Below are 22,004 nucleotides of genomic sequence, written 5' to 3' on the forward strand. Positions count from 1 at the left end.
GTGTTTAGTCTCATACCGCCCATAAAAAATGCCATGATATCCACCAAACTAGAGAAAACACCCTCTGTTACAGGGATCCCAGAGTAGATTCTTCTTGTACATGTATGCTCAGTCGCTCAGTCATGTCTGACTCTTTACGACTCCATGGACTGTAGCCTGCCAGGCATCTCTGTCCACGCAATTTTTCCAGGCAAGAATACTGGAGTGGGTTGCTATTTCCTACTCCAGGGGATCTTCCTGACCCAAGGATCGAACACACATCTCTTGTGCCTCCTGCACTGGCAGGTGAATTCTTTACCACTGCTCCACCTGGGAAGCCCAGATTCTTCTTACACCCTCAAAATTACACATGTTCAAGGGCAATGGGTTAAAGAAAAAAAAAAAAACCCTCCATCCAACGTTCATTCATAACCATCTTCTTTTGGACCAAGCCTGGTGCTCCCAAACTGGAAGGGAATTCTTTCTTCCCGAGGAGGCTTTTTGGTTCCCTCACGTGTAGAGGCTCTTGGCAAGACCACAGTCTGTCATCCTGCTGGAAAGTGCCTGCTTCCTAGAGTGAACATATACTTAAGATAAACTCATTTTCATTGGAGAGCTTGGCTTCCCACATATTGGAAGTCACAGGTTCAGAATTCAAGTCCCGCTGCAACGATGACAGCGATGATGGCGATGACAGACCATCCCCATGTATCAGACCCCGTGCTGAGCACTTTAAATACATTATTGTCTCTCATTCACTCCACAACTTTACGTGTGGGACTTCCCTGGTGGTCAGGTGGCTCTATGCTCCCAGTGCAGGGGACCTGGGTTCCATCACTGGTCAGGGCACTAGACCCTGCCTGCTGCAACTAGAGATCCCAAGGGCCACAACTAAGACGTGGCTCAGCCAAATAAATGAATTAAATATATTTTTTTAAAAACCAACTTTATATGGTATGCAGTATTAAATACACTCCCCATTTTACTGGGGAGTAAAACTGGCCTAGAAAGCTGAAATAGCTAGCGCATGGTCACGTGGCTGGCCAAGTGCAGAGCCAGCCCTGGAGTCCCTCAGCTACTGCTCCAGAGCTGGAACTGGGCAGGGAGCCGGCCTTGGCCAGGCCTCCCCCACCTTCCTGGGCCTCCTTCCAGCTCTGCTTTCATCCTTTCTAGGCACCTCTCCCAAGGCACCCCCGTCATGCACAGGTGGGTTGCCAAAACTTATATAAACTTCCAAGCTGGAGGAAACCCCTCTCAGGGAGAGAAGCATCTACCCTCCCACTTTCCATCCCCTCTCCGTGTCCTACCAAGGCTTCCCGGAGGAGGGCAGGGAAGCTTGGTCAGCAGTAGGAGCTCCTCCCTAGGCCCCTCAAGACATCACTCTTGCAACAACCTGCCCTCCTCTCACTAGTTGCTCCTTAGACCAATTCTGGCACCTGGAATGGTTCCTCCTCCCTAAAAGAATACCAGTTATCTGTATTACACAGTTCAATTGGTGTCTCATCTCGGTGGGTGTTTTAATTGAATGGGGAATTCAAGTCTCAGCTTTAAATGCCATACAAAAAGAAAAAGTTACTGTCTTTTCAGAATGCCCATTGTCATTTGTCCTTAGAACAGCCCCCTCACCCTCCGCTGTGGTCCTTTTTCCACTTGAACTGACAAACTGAACTGCCAGATAAATACAGCTGTGAAGTGAAGTTATGGCAATGCTTTCTTTACCTCATTCATTTGCCCTCCCAGCTTAACCAAGTCAGACATGAAAGACTGCTCACCCTTTCATATCTACAGAGTACAGAGCCAGGGGCTGATCAAGCCATCTTGATAGTTGGATACATTTGATAGTGAAATGGAGGGAGGGAAGGATCCTGTTTCCCCACAAAAGAAAGAAAGTGTAGTCTTTCAGTCCTGTCTGACTCTTTTGAGACCCCATGGACTTTAGCCCGCCAGGCTCCTCTATCCATGGAATTCTGCAGGCAAGAATACTGGAGTGGGTTCCCATTTCCTTCTCCAGGGGATTTTCCCAACCCAGGGATCGAACCTGGGTCTCCCGCATTGCAGGCAGATTCTTTACCATCTGAGCCATGCCTACAGGGATCAGTTTAACTAAATATCTGCCAGAGGTTCACCCCACACAGAGTGGTGGCCCTGCCACTCATTGTCCTTGTGACCCCTCAGGACCTCAGTCTCCCCATGCAGGGATTGCAGCTGAGAACCCTGAGGTCCTAGAAAGTTCTCAGGGTCTTTACTTTATCGCTACCAAACGCATCACTTACAAGTCAGAGAACTTAAGGTGTAGGTGATTGTTTGATTAAAAACCATCTTCTATAACCATTTTTGCCACATAATTATTCCACGGAGCAAGTTACCACTGTGCACTTGAAGCAGGTTTCAGTTTACAAAAATCTGACTTGCAGCCAACTTTTCAGTGACACTTTTACTGTTTCAAGTGGGGCTTGCCCCCTGCGTCACGGTTTCTAAAATCACTGTGATAAACTCCCCCTCTCCATGGAGCCTGGACAGGGAAGCAAGAGTAAGATGCATTCCAAAATCATTACTTCTTGTGGACTGGGTTCTTTCTTTTCTTGTTTTGTGGAAAGTAAAAAAAACAAAAAACCATATTTACATGTGCTCCTTCACCACCACCACTCCCCCACCTCCTCCCCACCCCCACCTCCAAACTGGTTTAATGAAAGCAACCTACAGGTCCTTTAGAAACACAAACCAGATTCTATCCTGTTTGCCTAGAACTCTGCAGAGGCACCCTCGGTCCTCTGGGTGGCGGCCAGGCCTTCCCAGATGCTGTCTGCTCACCTGGGATGCTCCCGCCAACCCTCTCCATCATGCCCCTTACCTTGCAAGTCAGCTCCATCATTGCCTCGGGAATTGTCCCTGACCTCCTTCATGATAACTGTGAGGAGCCGTTTGGAATTTTTTGGGATGAGCATGTGTCGACCATGGCGAGCCTCCGTGCTCTGGCTGTTCATGAGGGCACGCTGGTTGTACATGGTGGTCTGCACGGTGCTATCCAGGCACTGGATTCCCTCATGAATCTCTCCCTTCGTGGAGCCTGCAGTCTTCTGGGTAAACAGACAGCAATCAAATAGGGGAATGACCATGACTGCCACCGCCCTCCCTTCACAGAGCTTACAGAGAAGTAAATGAGGGGTTTGTGCTCTCTACGATGAGAAGGAAAGGGTGGACTGTCAGTGACTTAAGCTCTGTGTAGGGGGAGTTTAGGTCATGATTGCACCTTGGCTTACACAGTCCATGTACTCCTTTCAGTCTGAAAAGCTGAGAAAAAAAGGATGGTGGACCGACATCCCTGGCCAGCTATGCCAGCTTAAGGGATGGTTGCCCACCACGTGGAAAGAGGCCCAAGCATCTATTTCTTACCCTAAGAGCCTCCCCGGGCACATAGATAATACCTCTCTGCCCCAGAGCCTGGGCTCTTGTTTAAATGAATTTCCTTCTCCAAGGGTGCATCCTCTTTCCCATCACGTGGGACAGTGGCATCCTATAATTTGGATTTAATGTTTGTAATATATATGGAACATCTGTAGTGTCACGTCCATTGTACAGATCCAGAGACACCATCAGCTAGTTCACAGCAGAATCAGACCCTCAAAAGCCTGGTCTTTGGCTCGTAGGCTGGCATTTTTCCCACCCCTGTCTCAGCCTCCCAGGCTCAGCCAGACCTTTTCCAGAGCCCTGGAAGCCCAAGTCGGCTGCCTCCTGCTGGCAGGGACTTCCTTCCAGGCTTCTGGTTCTAGTGCTGAAGAAGGGGGAGTGTGAGGTGAGGAGGGGGTGTTAAGACACAGAGGCAGTCAGTGCTTCCGTCTCCCTCCTTCACACGGGAGAAGGGAACGGCTCACACATGGGGGAGGGTGGATATGAAAATCAATAATTTATGACAGTGAAGTGTCAGAAAAGTATTTACTCACATTCATTCCCTGAAAGTCACATTCTCCATGTGTTGTTTGTCTTTCAGCGACGGCATCAGTCAGGTGGACTCAGCAAGAAATACCAAGGTTTTTAGCCAAAGGTTGCAGAGGGAGAGTTTCATTTCACTTCATTTTTCCAGCCAGGGCTGGCTCCGAAGCTGGTTTTTCTTACTAGGTTGTTTGCCACACGGAAAAGCAAATTCCCAGAGGTTTCCGAGATTGCTGAGATCCCAGGCAAGATGACTGCTCCCACCCACCCGCCCACCCACCCACTAATAAGACATAATGCCGTCCTATTTTTGGTAACAATTAAAGGGCCTCCCGGTGCAAGCAGAAAGCTGTTTATTCTCTGTTACATCACTTCGCTTTGCCTTCGAAGGCTGGTCTGTGCTCTGTGCTTTCGTGGTGATGCAAGTCTGCTCTCTCCTCCAGCCGTTGGGTCCCTCCCATCTCGCAGCACCTCACAGGTCTCTTCCCCAGCAGTGCCTCGCTGGAGCCAGGAGCGGCTCACGAATCAGCTGCAGGTCCCTGTTTTGAAAAGCAGAGAGACAGAGGCAAAGGAAAAGGGTGGACTCTTATGTGACCTGATCTTAGAGCAAGACAATCACCATCTGAATTCCAGAAGCCCTGTTCATGTTTGGGGATATTTTTTCGACTGCATGGAATCAGAGAGAAGCCAAAGGATGGGAAATGCCTGCATCCCCCTGAAAAGAATTGCTTATTGCCTATGTCTCTTATCTGCGCTTCTGCTGACTGAGGGGAAGAAACCAGCAAAGCCAAAATGCCCTGCCGTGTGTACTTGTACCAAAGATAATGCCTTATGTGAGAATGCCAGATCCATTCCACGCACCGTTCCTCCTGACGTTATCTCATTGTAAGGCCCGTAAGCATTTTGATATCTAATTTACGATTTAAAAATTCCAGCCGATGTATTTGGGTCTTTGTATGTATTGGTAAAAGGGCATGGGGAGAGAGATTCCTCTTGCACGCCTGGCTGTTTGACAGAGCTAACAGTCTGCTGCATTTAGAAATTTTGATTCTTATTAGCTGCTACAGAACATGCTTAGATATCTTCCACTCCCCGAACATTATTATGAGAAACCTGCAGCAGATTCATGCCTCCTACTTCAGCTGGCAAGGCACAGTATCATACTTCATGAAATAGTGTCAAATAATGACTGTTTTGCTAAACCGGATTAACATAAGGTTTGTTCTGTGTTCTGTGTGTGTGTCTCTTTGTTGTTTTGTTTTGTTTTCTTTCAGATCCTTTGTGAGATCTGGTTTTACTGAAATCTCCGAAGGGAGTTTTTTATTCACACCATCGCTGCAGCTCTTGTGAGAAATATTTATATCATGACTATTTTTAATATAGCATATATTTAGATAAGCCCTCTAGTAAAATTATCTCAATATTAATTTTGTCAAATGTGATTATATTTCTGGAGAGGAAAAGAATTATCAGTAAAGTGAGAGGTAGATGGGCTTGTTTGCGACCTGACACCAGCGTGCAGGTTGACGCTTGCAATGGTAAATTTGCTAACCTGTAATGCCGGCTACTCTCATGGCTATTTGTGAAGTTGTTGGAATGTTGTAACAGTGATCCTCACTTCAGTCTCCCCTTTTACTTTCATTTTTGACTTGGGAACTTTGGTTATTTTACCCTGGAGTTTCCGAATTAGTCAATACAGAACCCAGCATAACATATGCGCTCAAGATGTTGTCCTGGGGGACCTGGGGCGGCTGCTACTCTGTATGATTTACCATGTGGGGAAGAAAAATCTCAGTTCTTTCTAGGTAATTCCTTAAAATATTCATTCTTGAGTGACTGCTTTCTAATCTCACCTGATTTATAACTCGTCTCCTTATAAGGAGGGAAAGAAAATATTAATATAGGATAGTGCAAAGGATTAGTCTTTGCTGTGTGCTTTGAGATAGCCATGAGGGAACCACATATTCAATCTATGTCTGAAAAGAGTCAAAAAATAATATTTGACTAAGAAATCAGATCTTTCCACAGGCATAATGTAACACGGATAACTTGTTCTCATATGTAATGTTTGGCAGTTGGAGTGCTAGTTCTCAGAGCAGGACCACACAGGGGACAAGAGGTCCCCTGGTGCTCAGGTGTCAGGCCACAGAGTGGCTTGTCATTACCAGTTCCAGGGGGGGAAATCAGCCAATTGTCCATCAACTGAGTTGTGGTTATCTTAACTGCATGATCCAGGACTCAAGTTTTTTTGCTTGTTTGTTTTGTTTTAGGGTTTTTGTTTTCTTACCTTACTTGGCCATTTTGGCTATTGGAAGTTTTACATACAGAGAGGCAAATTGCATGGATTTGAAATGAGAGAGACCTGTATGTAAATCTCACTCCACCACTCCCTAGAAGCTAGACATGTAATTGTGTGCAAATGACTAAATCTCTCTGAGCCTCAGTCTTCTCATCTGTAAAATGGAGGTGATGACACTTTGAAAGGTTGTCATCAGAAATAAATGAGATTTAAGTAGACAAAATGCTTGGCGTAGGATATGACAAGTGGTTACACATTTTATAAATGGTAGGGTTTTAACTTTTTACATGAAGCTAAAAAAGCTAGAAAAATCACTTAATCTATTGTTTTGTCTATATGAAATCCCCAAACTGATTTGACTATTCCATTTTGCAAACCTGATCAAGTGTTTTGACATTATGTAATAATGTTGACTAATATCCTTCTTCTAGCTAATGTCTTTGAATGATTAACAATTGAGTAGAATATTCCTAAGTGATTATCTGTTTGACTGACAGCTAATAGTTGATTAGGGCAATGAACAAATTAGTTTGTTTAGTACATCAAACAAATTCAAAAAAGAGGCAAAGTCGTCAATGCCGGGATCCTTTCATAGGATAAGAACTGGTTGTATGTGAGAAGGTGATTGATTGTGACTGTGTTATTATTTGTCAAATACGCAAATGGCTCATTTGAAAAGCATCCTCTCCCCAGGATAATTAAATAGATCAGTTCAAGAAGTGTCGTTTGACACACACTACTGACAACACCGGACGGTTGTTAGTGGTGACACGGAACACCTGGATTGATCGACCTCATCAGTTACCACCTTTCCACTTTGTTTCCGCTGGGTGGACCCGGCCTCAGCAAGCACAGATGCTGGACAATGTTATAGAAATAGTTACCGGCTGCTGCAGGGTAATGCGATTACACGTATTTAGAATCACAGAGGGAAGCCAAGGAACTGGTTTTTAAATAGCCCGCACCGAGTGTGTGTGCCATGCCCCTGCGTTCCATGCTCCAAGTTCCTATGGAACATTCCAACCCTTATTTCTAAAAGCAGTTCAGGTTTCAGAAATAACAAAAGGGCGAGTACTTTTTGCCCTGGATGTCCTTACTTAACTCACATTGGCTAAACTCAACACGGCAGGGGTCAAAGTTTATCTCTAATCTCCAGGATTCTGTTTCCTAAAGATTTTGCTCCCCATTCTTCCTGTCCAATGTTCTCTGTTTCCTCCTGTCCTTGGGAAACGGTCTAATAAGTGCATTTTCACTGAGGACGAAATAAATGAAAAGGCTCCAAGTATGAATAATGCCATAATCATAACAGTGGAGGGAATGCATGCTTCGCAGACACAAAGAGTTCTTCTGTGGGATGGGGCCATCCAGTGCCCTGAAAACTCCCCACTGGAACATGGAGACCCAGGGGTCTGATTTGCCTTTGCATGACCTTTGTCATCAGACCAGACCTGGATCCCACCAGCCATTGCTTGGGGTTTGCAATGCATTCTAATAGCATTTGTGACTGCAGATTACCAAACAGACCTGTCATAGTTTGTGAAGAGATAAGCTTCTGAATCAATTCTGCTCCATTGATATCCAAAGACTATTGGTTTCTTGCTCAGTTGTGGAAAAAGAAAAGACCCATTCCCATCACCCACCCTAAAAATCTGATAATTTCATTATGGCCCCAAATGCTTTTTCAGACCTTCTGCAGAAGTCATGATGAAAAGTACTTTGTGAAATGTCAGCCTGGGGTACTGAGGGAAACAGACTCAATGCCTCCTTAAGTTACATGTTCTGGGGGAGAAGATCCTGGTAGGCCGTGGCTGGCAATGTGTGTCAGAGAACAAGAAAAACAAAAGCCCACACTCTGTAGAGAGGAGAGAAAGAATAAAATTATCCAATGAAATTTCGTCAGATTAATTATATGAGCCTTTTTTAAAAAAACACCTATGGTTTTAAACAACAGCAAAAAAAAAAAAAAAAAAATCTTTCCCCAGCAAATGTAATTCCATTCATGTTTTCCATAGGCCTGCTGTGAAACTTAACCAATGGGAATGATTATTCATTCTACTTTGCTTTCAGTGAGAGGGAGTGGTACTTGTAGTGAATGGAATTTACAGAAATGTGTTTTCACACTGGACAGCCCTGTTCTTCTCAACCACAGACTAAAATCCCCAATGATATGGGCTCATTACAGAAGTAAAATTCAAATTTAAAAGTATAAAATGTGAACACATTGCCATTTGTTCATAAAATTTTTAATAAACTAAAGCTATCTAATAGAACTCTTCAGAGAGTTCTATTTGCAGGGAGTAACAGGGTTCAGTTAGTATCATGCACACACACAAAATCTTTATATAAGAAATCAGGGTAGCTGGAAAATATTCTATTTATTCCAATGAAGTCTGATCTTGTTTGAAGCAATAGAACTGATCCCTCTCTGGGGTGGGGGGGGAGAATATAATCATTTCTTTTATTAATCAACACATAAATATATAGTTCATAAGAAATCAAAACCCAAAAAACCTAATAGTAAACAGCATGAACAAGACAAATAATAAGTCCATCCTTACTATAATTTTATCAGTTAGTTCTTAAAAATATTTGTCCAGGGAAAAATGTCCATAGCCTATATCACCTTCACAGTGATTGGCCTCTTTATCTATTTCTCTTTACATGACAAGTGTTAAGAAACATTTCATGACCTTCAATGATTACTCAAGCCAAACCTATCAGCTAAGAGGGCTTCTAGAGGAATCACTGCTTGTGGATGAGTATGTTTTGGTTTGTGCCCAGGTGATGGCCTACAATGGACCAAGAAGTAAAAATTTCAATCATCGGGGCTGTTTTGTCTACAATCTGACCAGTGACCCATAGCTCTGATTTTTAACTTCTTACTGAATTGTTGTGACTGTGCACGCAGCCCCGTATAACAAATGTTTTCTCTGAAAGTGTATTTCATCCTCTCAGTTATTCAACCAGGAAAGTTGGAGTTACCTCTTCAGGTCCACTTTCAACAGGAAAAGCCCCCCATCAAACTGCGTAAGAATCTGCCATCTCCTCTTGACCCCAGGACCATGATCCTAACTGAGGCTGCAGTCACTGTTCCACAGGCTGCTGGGGGAGGTTTGACACTGGTCCCCCTGCTTCTGGACCCCCTTCCTCCCCACCTCCATTAGCATTACCTTCCTGAAGTGCAGATCTCACCCTGATACCCTCATGCTTGGAAGCCTTTAAAGGCTCCCTAGAAACAGAGAAACATCTGAACATCTGAGTTCGTATAAACAGAATTTGGCTATTTGTCTAGGGTCATCTGTCATAGTAGCAATAGCACACACACACACGTGCACACACACACACACACACTCACCACAAGCTCCATCCATGCCAGCCTGAAGTACCTCATTCCCTGACCTCTATTTTCTCAAGTTCTACAGACTTTTCTGATTGTTTCTAATTCTTCCCATCATTTTTAGAGCTATTTGTACCTGCCCTTGTCTCTAACAGAGGGTTCTCAATAGCCATGGTCCTAGAAAGGATGTTATAAGCTTAGATTAAGATTTTGCTTATTATGTATTTGTTGAATTCAATTCATATTTTCATAGATTTTATACTAGAGACTTCTGTCTTCCTATCAGTAGTTTCAGTCATGTTCACACTTCCTTTTGTTTGATATATGCAATCAGATTTCACACGAGCCAATAGTGTGGAGGTCTGGAATGTGGGCTGAACCAAAAGAAAGTGTGAAGAGGTATTTGCTCATGACCTTATGATGTCAAACTTCTTCAACAGATGTTTCCAGTGTACCAGAACTTAAAAGACAAAGCATCCAGAATCTTTCTTTAGACCCACTGCCTGGATCCCTTTTGTCTCCCTCTGATTTCCTCTAGGTCTTTGACAAGCACAGACTCTTATTTGCCACCCTGGTTGTCTCTCAGGTTGGACTAGCCTCTCTCCTGTGAAAGGTCAAACTCCTCTTTTATCTGGACATCCAAAGAAAGATGCTGATTAAGCATTATTAAGATGGAAACCAAATTTGTGAACACAAAGATAGTTTCCTTTTTATTTACAGTGGCTTAGCTAAAACAAGTGTTTATTCATTGTATAGCTGCAAGCAGTAACAAAATGAAAGCAGAAGCCTCCCATTTCAGCACAAGCTGTTTGGGATTCTCCTGTGCTGCAGGCACCGCACTGGGCTTTGTGGGAGATACACAGATTAGTGACAGGTCTCCCTTCCTGCTTTGACATGGCAGCTCCAAGTTGGAGGTGAGCCCTAAGAGGTAAACTCTATTTTGCCTGTATTCAAAGATATGATAAAGAAGTCTTGATAAGCTCTCTCATTTTGTTCAAAACGGTTGATTGGTGATGATGGTGACTCTTGCCCACTGTTGAGCTTAAGGCTGAGAGAGGCTACATTACCTGCATCTATTAATACAAAGTGGGCCATAATCATAGTACCTGTTATACAGGATTATAGCCAGGATTAAATGAAATAATACATGTAAAGCACTTGAAACAGTTCCTATAACTCAATAAACATTAGCTTTTATTATTTGTTCTGAAAATCACTTTAATTTGAATGACCATAACATCAGATTAGCATCTGATTGTGTAGGCTGGGTTTGCCTACAATGCTAGCTTTAAAATTTCATTGTTCTACACATAGGTCTGCATCAGAACTTGCTAAGAAATCTTTCTTCAAATACTTCTCACAAGACAGGTGAACTGTTTGCCCTTCTGAGGATGGGAGGGGAAAGAGGAAGCAGAATCCTCTCACTCATGAAAAAAACAACTGGCACCATATTTTGTAAACATGTCAGGTTTTATTAAAAATAATTAACACTGGCCAGTCTTAAGATGAGTAGTTCTGTGATAAGATGGAGAGAAACCTGAAGTAGAGATCAGGAGACATGAGACATGGTTTTGAAATACAGTTCAGACAGTAATGGACTGTGTGACCAAGTATCCCTGGATTTCAGATTTTATATGTGTAAAATACCAGAGATAGATTAAAACATGGTTCTCAAACTCAAATGCCCAATGGGGGTTGGGATGATAAGGTAAATGAAAGAAACAGTTGAGTATAAGACAATAGGGAGTGGTAGTGACGGGGGTTAAACCAGAGAAGACATGTCTTACCTAAAAATGAATCTTCAGTTCCAACTGATTATTGCTGATGAGAATGTGCTACATGAAGATGGGTCATATTTTTTTTAATTTTCAGAAGAAGGCAGAAATCTGGAGGTAGATTTTTAAACAGAATAAAGACCAAACAAAACACACATAACTGGCATTTTTGAGACCTTCATGTTCAATTAACTTACGTTTCTTTCTGCTTAAAAATGCTATTGTATTCTGTTCTACAAACAGGGTACTTTAATATAATACAGAAAATGACCTTGTTAAGGAAATGGAAAAATTTATTGTATCAGTTCTAACAAACCACTAAATTAGATTGTTTAATGAAAGAGCTTCACATTATGAAATTGGCTATTACAAAACTATTAGTAGAATAATAATGTAGTTCCCAATTTCCCAAGCAGGTCCACTGGGACTTTATCAGGACCCCCTGTGGTGGTTGATGATAAAACAGTGTTTCAATATCCCTCCCACAGGGCAAGGACTGGAAAGGAATTGTTGAGGCCATTTAAATGGCAAGATGACAGGTGTTTACCTGTGTAAAATGTGATTAAAAAGCAATGAGCCTTTATGGGGGACTTCCCTGGCAGGCCAGTGGTCAAGACTTCACCTTCCAATGCAGGGGGTGCAGGTTCTATCCCTGGTGAGGGAGCTAAGATCCCACATGCATCTTATGGGATAAAACCAAAACATAAAATAGAAGCAAATTGTAACAAATTCAGTAAAGATGTTAAAAATGGTCCACATAAAAGAAAATCTTAAAAAAAAACAAAACCCGAGCCTTTAAAAAATAAACAGACTAGAATTTATATATACAAGTAACTCTTGACTTTCAGAGAATTCCTTACAGGAGATCAGAGATTCCTCCTAACTTTGCTTCTATAGCTAAACATTTCTAGATCTTTGAGAATTGTCTTCATTGTCAGTTTACAAGTCATACAATAAAATCAGACAAAGTTTTGTTAGGGGACATTTGTCACTTGTATTGCTTGGTGCTAAGCACTTTATCGGTCTCATTTTTTATTCATTATCACAGTAACCCTGTGAGGAAGTATGATTATGTCCATTTTGCAGATGAAGCACTGAGTCATAGAAGAGTTAGGTAACCTCTGTGATGTCACACCCCTCATAAGAGGTAAAGTCGGAGCTTAAATCCACATCCTCATTTTTAACTACATCTGTCTACTTCCTCTTGAACATGAATAACTGGGCTTAACTTCGTACAGTTTTGTTCCCCAAATCAAACCCCCTCTCAGAGGGTCAACTTTTGCCATTAATGAGGATATTCGGAGGACTGTGTCCTGATCCCTGGAGACAATCACTGAAAAAGAGTTTCAAAAGCCCTTTGAAAGGGTGGCAGCGTTGCTGGCAAGAACATCGAGTATCCCTAGGATTCAGCTCTTATTGGTATGTGTAGGCTCTAGTCTCCCAGCTTTAAAAAAGAGAGGGACAGAGACACAGAAAAGGGCAAATGACAAAGAACTTATATACTTTAAAGTTATACCTTAGACAAATGTTTTCTCATCTTGTGTCCTGTGGAACATGTGTCCTGAAAAAAAAAAAAGTTCTGTGCTCAAATAAATTTGGGAAACTGCCCTTTCTATTCATGCTTGGCTACTCTCAATGTACCTTGGCTTAGAAAACCTCTGGAATTTCTTTTTGTTGTTTTCTTTTTCTTAACCTCCAATAGGATACTGGGAATCTACACTTTTGGTGTTCATTTTATTTATTAGCTTAATTATGAATACCTTACCTTGCTCTCAAGAGGCTTGCTAGCAGAACTTAGGCAGGTAGAAAGAATCTCATCTTAAAGGATACATTAAACCATCTGTCTCCATATAAGGAGTGACTCAGACAGCTTTGTTAGTGTGGATTCATTGAGTGCGATTTTCTTTGAATGTGCCTCACTGCCAAGCTCTCCACCTGATCAAGCAGCGTGTGTGGCACACACGGCTTCTTTGGGGACCTCCCAGTGGATGTTTCATCCTTCAGAGTAAGTGCAATTCTCACTTGCAGCCCGTTCAACAGGAAAAAGCCCCTTAAGCTTGAATTTATGCTCTCACTATTTTTGTTTTAAGAGGGCTTCCTCAAGCTATTTTTCAGATGGCTAATCCAGCATTTTCCTGGGTATATTCATTGTAGTTAAACTCAATGATAAAAGGGTCCCATTATCAATAAGATAGGGAAACTGTGTATTTAAATCCCTTTTGAAGAGTCTCAGTTTACTTATGGATAGGAAGATTCCTGGAATTAGGAACCTCAGTTAACTTCACTTACCCAATTTACATGAATTTGTTTGATTTTTTTCCTCTCTTGCTGTTCATGTAAAACCTCCCAATCGCATGAAGGCCTTGTGTTCCCCACATTCTGGGAACTACAAGGCAAGGCTAATCTAGATTTGTAGCAGATCTGGGATCTGCTGGGACTAAAAAGAGGAAGCAAAGCCTTGCCCCTAAGCATTACGACTGAGCACAGAATCCCAGCTCTGCCAACTACAAGCTTCAAAGTACTTTACCGCTCGCACCTCTGGTTTCTTTGTATTTTAGATGGAGACTATAAAGCGTATATTATAGTGTTCACTGGAGGATTTAAATGAGTTCCTAGTAGCAATCTGATAAAGATGAGGTTTGGCATATAATAGTCTTTAATTGGTACCCCACTCCAATACTCTTGCCTGGAAAATCCCATGGATGGAGGAGCCTGGTAGGCTGCAGTCCATGGGGTCGCTAAGAGTCGGATAGGACTGAGCGACTTCACTTTCACTTTTCACTTTCATGCATTGGGGAAGGAAATGGCAGCCCACTCCAGTGTTCTTGCCTGGAGAATCCCAGGGACAGGGGAGCCTGGTGGGCTGCCGTCTATGGGGTCGCACAGAGTCGGACACGACTGAAGTGACTTAGCAGCAGCAGGCTTTAAATAAAATTGAAGTCCCTTCTTTGTTTTTTAGGAGCAGGGAAATAACAGACCAAATATATAAACTGCATCGGGAGGGTGGGCTGTGACTAGTTTTGCCAACTCTTAGAAAGGAAAAATTTGATTATTCTGGGATGAAAGGTAATGAACTATAAAACCAAAGGGGTGGGTCTATGCTCAAATCAAATCCATGCTCTAATGTGCAGGCTAAGAATATTCCCCCAGGGAATCCTTGCAAATCTAAAATCTACATTTTAAACCTGGCCCTGCTGCTGTCAAAAGTTGTGACCTTGAGTAAGTCACTCACTTTGTGGTCCTTGCTTTCCTCACCTGTAAACCGAGGAATTGAATCGCATATCTCTCTAGGCTGCACCCCACCGCCTCATATTTACATGGAGCAAAATTAAGGCTATTTTCCATCAATCCAGGTAGAAGAGGTCTACCTAAGGGTCCTCTGAGTTACACTGAAAATGTTTTCCAAGGATGAGAGTCAAAAAGAACATAACGTGCTCATATGTGATGCTTCCCATTTTAATGCTTTCCTATTTAAGAGCCTATTTAATATATTCAAATGTAAAATTATTCACGTGGCACTTAGAATGTGTGCATTCAACTGAAATGAATCATCAGCCTGTTATTAATTATTCAACCAGCCCTGTTCTTTTGAATAAAGGAGACTGTTAGTAATAACTAGAAGGTATGAATCATTTAAGCATAGGCAGTTCTAAAAAGTTGGCCAGCCCTTCCAGCTGTGCCCTCAAATCTCTAACAACTGTAATGTGCGCATCTTGCTCTCTCATTTACATGTATTGCACATATAAACACCAGGCACACATATGTATACAAAATGTGCTTGCACACACTGCCCATGGTGCCTAATTCCCTAGATGAGGCTCATAACAGTTCTCTTAGGCAGTTGGCAGTCTCACTGAACCTCAGTTTCCCTCTCTGCGTAACTAATGTTCTTCACTAGATCTAACAGCTCTTCCAGCTCTGATATTTTATGTCTGGGCTGTTTGCTGAGATACTCTTTGGCAGAAGCATTGAAGAGATGCTCTTATATATTATCTCACATAATTCTCAGAATCTTCCAGGTAGTCTTTTTGTTATTACCATTCCTCTTTTAATGGATGAAGAAATAGATTTACCTGCTTGATATACATGTACATAATAAAAGCGGCAGCTAAAAGCGTAGAACCCAGATTCTCTATTTTGTATCTAATCAATGCCATCTCTAAGCGATAGCCTGAGGCTGGCTGCTCACTCTTCATCCAGAGTAGCCCTTACAGAGCGGAGATTGTATGGGAAAGCCCCCTAAAGCATCTCCCCTCCACAGTTGAAAGAATCTGCTTTGAGCTGTGAGACAAGATGCAGACCACTTGTGGCCAGCGTCAGTTCTGACGGAGTTAAGATGTCACAGGTGACTCAAGGGAGTCTGAAGAAGTGTCATTAGAGCCAGGGGGCCAGTCTGGCTTGAGACAAGGGGAGATTTTCCCAGCAAGTTTACTCCTCCCATTCAACCCTCTGCAGATCTACCTACCCAAGACTCCCACTCCTCATGCAGAGCCCATGCCTATTCCTCCATGAATGAAGCCTGCAGCTCTACAAGCCCAGACTCACATATCTTTCTGGTTATTTGACAGCACAGAGAGCAGAAGCGATATGCTCAAGGCCACACGGAGGATTTATGGCCAAATGGGAAATAAGGCTCAGGCTTTGTGATTCCCTCTTCAGGGTGCTCCTCCCTGGTTCCTAGAAAAGGTGTGAAGCCAAGGCAGGAAACTGCTTTAGCAGCCCTTTAGTCTTGGCATCGACACATGTCCCTGCCCAATCATTTCACTCTTGTGGACCCCCAGCTGGACATTGGGCAGCCTCAGCCTTGACCTCCTAATGTAGTTAGATCCTCATTCTGTGATCCTCTGCTTCTTCCTTTTCTCCTCTACTGCTGACCTCAGCACACCAACCTCCATGCTAACCCTATCACACACTTCTCTGTTCCTTTTGAATTAAGTGCTTTTGTTCCTAGCTTTTCAACCAAGAACGTCCTAACAACCTGACGGCCTTGGTGTTCATTTATTGCTTATAAAGAGATGTGACCCACTCCTACAGACAGGTGAATGCAAGTAGTCAGAAGAGAAACTGGAGCTCAGGGTTGGCAGGCATTTTACAGATCTCATCCTCCTTAGTCCCAGGGCAATGTTAATTTTGACTCATGAAAACATTTTAAAAATATCATCAATAGGGAATTTTAAGAATATTATTCTAAATACTTGTTGAAATCAAATATGCAATTTTAAGAGACTTACTGCATGCTTTAAATAGAGGCAAAGTCATATTTCTAAAAACTTTCATTTTAAATCAGAAAGAATAAAAATATATGAATTGAGCATGAAACAATACATCTTCTAAGGAACTCAAGAGAAAATAAATAATTAGCATATAAAATAATAAATTAGGAAACAGTAGGAATAGTAAGTAAATTCAAGATTTCATCTTTGGAAAAACCCTATAAAATAGCATATTTTTGAAGGAAGTAATATGTACACTCTGTCTATCAGATCTAGTCCCTTAAATCTATTTCTCACTTCTACTGTGTGGGTCACAATATACTGTGGAAAATTCTGAAAGAGATGGGAATACCAGACCACCTGACCTACCTCTTGAGAAATCTGTACGCAGCTTCCCTGGTCCCTAGAAGCAAAAGTTAGAACTGGACATGGAGCAACAGACTGGTTCCAAATAGGGAAAAGGAGTATGTCAAGGCTGTATATTGTCACTCTGCTTATTTAACTTACATGCAGAGTACATCATGAGAAACACTGGGCTGGATGAAGCACGAGCTGGAATCAAGATTGCAGGGAGACATACCAATAACCTCAGATATGCAGATGACACCACCCTTGTGGCAGAAAGTGAAAAAGAACTAAAAAGCCTCTTGATGAAAGTGAAAGAGGAGAGTGAAAAAGTTGGCTTAAAGCTTAACATTCAGAAAACTAAGATCATGGCATCCGGTCCCATCACTTCATGGGAAATAGATGGGGAAACAGTGGAAACAGTGGCTGACTTTATTTGTGGGGGCTCCAAAATCACTGCAGATGGTGACTGCAGCCATGAAATTAAAAGATGCTTACTCCTTGGAAGGAAAGTTATGACCAACCTAGATAGCATATTCAAAAGCAGAGACATTACTTTGCCAACAAAGGTCCATCTAGTCAAGGCTATGGTTTTTCCAGTGGTTATGTATGGATGTAAGAGTTGGACTGTGAAGAAAGCTGAGTGCTGAAGCATTGATGCTTTTGAACTGTGGTGTTGGAGAAGACTCTTGAGAGTCCCTTGGACTGCAAGGAGATCCAACCAGTCCATCCTAAAGGAGATCAGTCCTGTGTATTCATTGTAAGGACTGATGCTGAAGCTGAAACTCCAATATTTTGGCCACCTGATGCAAAGAACTGACTCATTTGAAGATACCCTGATGCTGGGAAAGATTGAAGGCAGGAGGAGAAGGGGACAACAGAGGATGAGATGGTTGGATGGCGTCACCGACTCCATGGAGCTGAATTTGAGTAAACTCTGGGAGTTGGTGATGGACAGGGAGGCCTGGCATACTGTGGTCCATGGGGTCGCGAAGAGTCAGACATGACTGAGCGACTGAACTGACTGAACTGAATATGTACACACAAGTGGGAAGGGCATTAATTATTCAATGACAGGCTTTGGCAAATTTGAGTAAATATCTAGGAAGGAATCAAGGCAGTGTCTCACCTCACATCATAGATAAAAGCAAGCTCCAAATAAATTAGAGCTAAAAAAGAAAAGTTATAGAGGGAGGGTTAAGTAATATTTCATTAATATCAAGGTAGGAAGAAACACTTTAGGAACTACAGCAAAGAAAGAATATGTAATAGACATTGATATATTTTGTTAGAAATGTAAAATGTCTGTATGCTAAAAATCATGATTCAAAAGGCAAATCATAATCAGTAGGGAAACATTCAGCATCAGATAAGAAAGGAAAAGAATAGGTTATATCCTTAATAAATAAAAGGTGCTTAGAAAGGAGCAAAAATGGTGAAAGGATGATTTCATAGAAAAAGAAACAACTAACTATTCGTAAGGATGTGATAATAGGCATTTCTATATTCAGAATTGAATACGTAGTGTGATACAAGTTAGTAATAAATAGAGACATAAAAACCATGTATAATCCAACAATGCCAGCTTAAAAAAATCTATCATAAGTCTACTCTAAGGAAAGAAATAAGGATACGGAAAAATACTTGCATGGGAGAGTAGTCATGGTAGTGTTATAACAGTGAAAATTGGAATCAACAACAAAAAAGTTAAATCCTGAAATATTTATAATACAAGACTTACTCATCTGTTAACATTTTATATTGCAAACTTGTCATAAGAAATTGTTCTTGAAAAAATAAGTACATGAAAAGGAGGACACAGAACAATAAAAATTATTATTCTAATTTTATAAATTTTATAAATATATACATGCATATATCATATAGGTATTATGTATATTCATATCTTTGGGTAGTATGGTGACAGTCATTTTTATTGTCTTCTCTAAGTTTTTCTGAGTTTTCCAGAATTTTTACACTGAGCCTATAGTATCCTTAAGCAGAATACACCAAACTGCATTCATATTTTTTAAATTCTTTTTTTTTAACGTGGAGTATAACTGCTTGACAATGTTGTGATAGTTTAGATTTTTTAAAATTCTTGACTTAAAAAAATAGTTTTGAATCTTACCGTGACTTTTAGGATACTTATTTTGAATAATTAATTCCTTTTAAAAAAGGAATTATAATTTAATGAGATTTCTTAAATCCTCATAAGCTGAGTAGTGTTATTATAGTTGTCTGTCATAATGGGAATGCTGTGTCATTATGTGATCCGGCTCCTATACTGAGAGACCACCCAAGGTGTGGAAAGGGCAGTGGACCAGGAGTCTTGGGTCTTATGATCTTGGTCAAAGCTTTTAACAGCCCTCTGGGCCACAGTTGGCTCCTGTCAAACAGCTATTAACACCTACTCTACCACTTTCACAGACTTGTTTCAAAGCCCCAATAAGAAAATGCAGCAGCATTTTATGAAACACAGGTTATTGTGGAGGCCACAATGATGATTTAAAGAATGAGCTATTGCCTGCACGAAATTGATAGTTGATGTGTATGGTTTTAAATCTGTTTCTTGTCAAGGAAACATACCAGGTGTCGCTAGTGGTAAAGAATATACCTGCCGATGCAGGATACACAAGATATGCAGGTTTAATCCCTGGGTCGGGAAGATCCCCTAGAGTAGGACATGGCAACCCACTCCAGTATTCTTGCCTGGAAAATTCCAAAGACAGAGGAGCCTGGCAGGTTACAGTCCATGGAGTTGCAAAAGAGTCAGACACAACTGAGCAATCGATTGATCTATGAATGGTCTTAAATCTTTCTTGGTAAGAAAACATACATTCCCTTCGTTGCAGAGGAAAAGAATCCTCCCCACCCTTCCTATACTCCCTTGTTTTCATACTGAATTTATGAGACTGATGGCTAAGATACAGAAAGGTCAAGGTGCAGCCTTGTGACCACCTCCACCAACATTCTAGGGAACATTCTTGCCTTTTCCCCTTCCTAAGAAGAAAGAAAGTGTCAGAGACCTCAAATGTTCCCACAGGCCCAGGGGCAGAGGACACATTCTACATTATCCCTGAACAGACCCACAGGATGGCTGTTGGGCAAATCTATGGGGTGAGATCTCTGATTTGGAGCTCAGGGTAAGGAGTTTGTTCAGACAATACATTGATCCCCACCCACCCCTCCGTGTGCTGCCGTTGTGAGGACAGTCGTCAAATCTGAGTTACGGTATCATGGACCCTTGCTACCTGTAGTTAGGTGCATGGGACAATCTACAGCATCTCTGTGTATCAGAGCTCCTGTTCCAGCCACACCTGCTACTAGAAGCAGAGGTCCCCTTGGTCGCCACAGGTAAAGGAAGGCTACTGTAACTGACCAGAAAGTTTACCATATGCAGCCCTGGCTGCATATAAGAGACACCTGGGGAGTTTTTAAACATCCCACGTTCAAGCCACATCACAGGTATAGAATTTAACCAGATAAACCAGAATCCTTGAGGGTGAGAACATGGTAACAGTATTTATAAAGCTCTCTAGGTGATTCCAAGTGAAGCTAAGATTGAGAAGCACAGGTCTAGGATCAAACACAGATCTGGGCATCTCCCTGATCCAGCCTCACACACACAGCCCTTTGTGAGGTCTCCTCCACATTCCACTGTCTTCTGAGTGCACCCTGCACACAGAGCTGACTCAACCCTAAGGCATCTTTCCTCCTTCAGCTCCTCTGCTGGATGGTTCCATCTCTGTGATTCCAAATTCTCAAGAAGGGATTCATCTTTAGCCCAACTCACCTTTTTGAACCAGACTAGTTGGGCCATGGGATGCTGACCGACCTCAGGATCAGCTATTCTGGATGAGAAAAGGAGTCCTTCTTGTTCTAATAGTTTAAGAAAAGTGATAGAAGTCATGAGGTATAAAGCATGGCCACACGGGTCTGCCCCAGGTCTGTTGTACATCAAGATGAGGTGGGGTGACATAGTTTCCTTTAACAAGGACTATGGGATTCTTTACCATATCTGGCTCAATAACAAATTATGATATTGAAATCAAACTTTCTAAAGGAACCTATAAAAATTAAAGATGGGCATTTTACCCTCTTTATAGAACAGGATCTTTTTAAGTCTTAAGTATACACTGGATAATAAAATGGATAGCCTGTTCAACCGACTATGTTTAGAATGTATGTATAAATGTACAAATCTTTGCCCATGGAATCCTTGTCCACAGAAAATTACAATTGAATTTAGAATCTAAGGACTAACATATTCAATATTATCTTAGCCAGAGGAATTTGTTTTAGCTTTTACAAGAAAACTTTTTATTAAAATTTACATAAAGAAAAGTGTGCATATCCTAAGTGTACATCTTGAGAGTTTAAATTAAGACTTAATTTTTTAGAGCAGTTTTAGGTTCACAGCAAAATAGAAGAGAAGGCACAGAATTTCCCATAGACTCCCCACCCTGACACATGCATAGCCTCCCCATCCCCTACATCCTCCACCATGGTAGTATCTCTGTTACAACTGATGAATTTACTTGATCAGCCAGAGTCTAAACTAGGGTTCAGTCTTGGTGCTGTGCATACTATGGGTTTAGGAAAATGTATAGAGACATGTATCCATCATTATGGTATCATACAGAGTATATTCATTGCCCTAAAACTCCTCTATGCTCTGCCTATTTATCACCCCACCCCTTTCCTCATGACTTTTTATAAAGTGAACAACCCTTGTAACCAGCACCCAGGTCAAAAAACCAAGCATTATCATTACCCCAAAGACTTCCTCTGTGCCCTCTTCTCATCTCCAAGATGTAAATGTTCTCTTGACTTCTGCCAGCATAGGTTAGTTTTGCTGGGTTTTCTTCTTTATGTAAGAGCAATTATATAGGAGGTACTTTATTGCATTTTGGCTTCTTATCCTGGATTTAGGTTTATGAGATTCACCCATATTTTCGCATATCGTTGTACTATTAGCCAGAAGTTTTGATCTCTAAAAACGAGTTCAGCAAACAGCTTTCAGCCAGGAACTGTGCTCAGGACTGAGGACACAAAAATCAACAAGGATAAGTCCCTGATATAAGGAACATTAAACCTAGTAATGTAGTAATGACCAGAATTTA

The 22,004-nt window shown here is 41.7% G+C and overlaps 1 protein-coding gene across 1 annotated transcript in view; it reads left to right on the forward strand.

Moving 5' to 3' along the window:
- Window positions 1–4,022: 4,022 nt before the first annotated feature.
- LGI1 (leucine rich glioma inactivated 1) overlaps window positions 4,023–22,004 on the forward strand; it is a 40,467-nt gene continuing 22,485 nt past the window's right edge. Inside the window, exons 1-2 of the mRNA XM_006043486.3 lie at window positions 4,023–4,794; window positions 5,184–5,255. Coding sequence (XP_006043548.2) covers window positions 4,160–4,794; window positions 5,184–5,255 — 707 coding nt within the window. The 5' untranslated portion in view covers window positions 4,023–4,159. The remainder of the gene's footprint in view (window positions 4,795–5,183; window positions 5,256–22,004) is intronic.

The sequence above is a fragment of the Bubalus bubalis genome, chromosome 23 (assembly GCF_019923935.1).
Source record: "Bubalus bubalis isolate 160015118507 breed Murrah chromosome 23, NDDB_SH_1, whole genome shotgun sequence".
In the NCBI taxonomy this organism is placed as follows: Eukaryota; Metazoa; Chordata; class Mammalia; order Artiodactyla; family Bovidae; genus Bubalus; species Bubalus bubalis.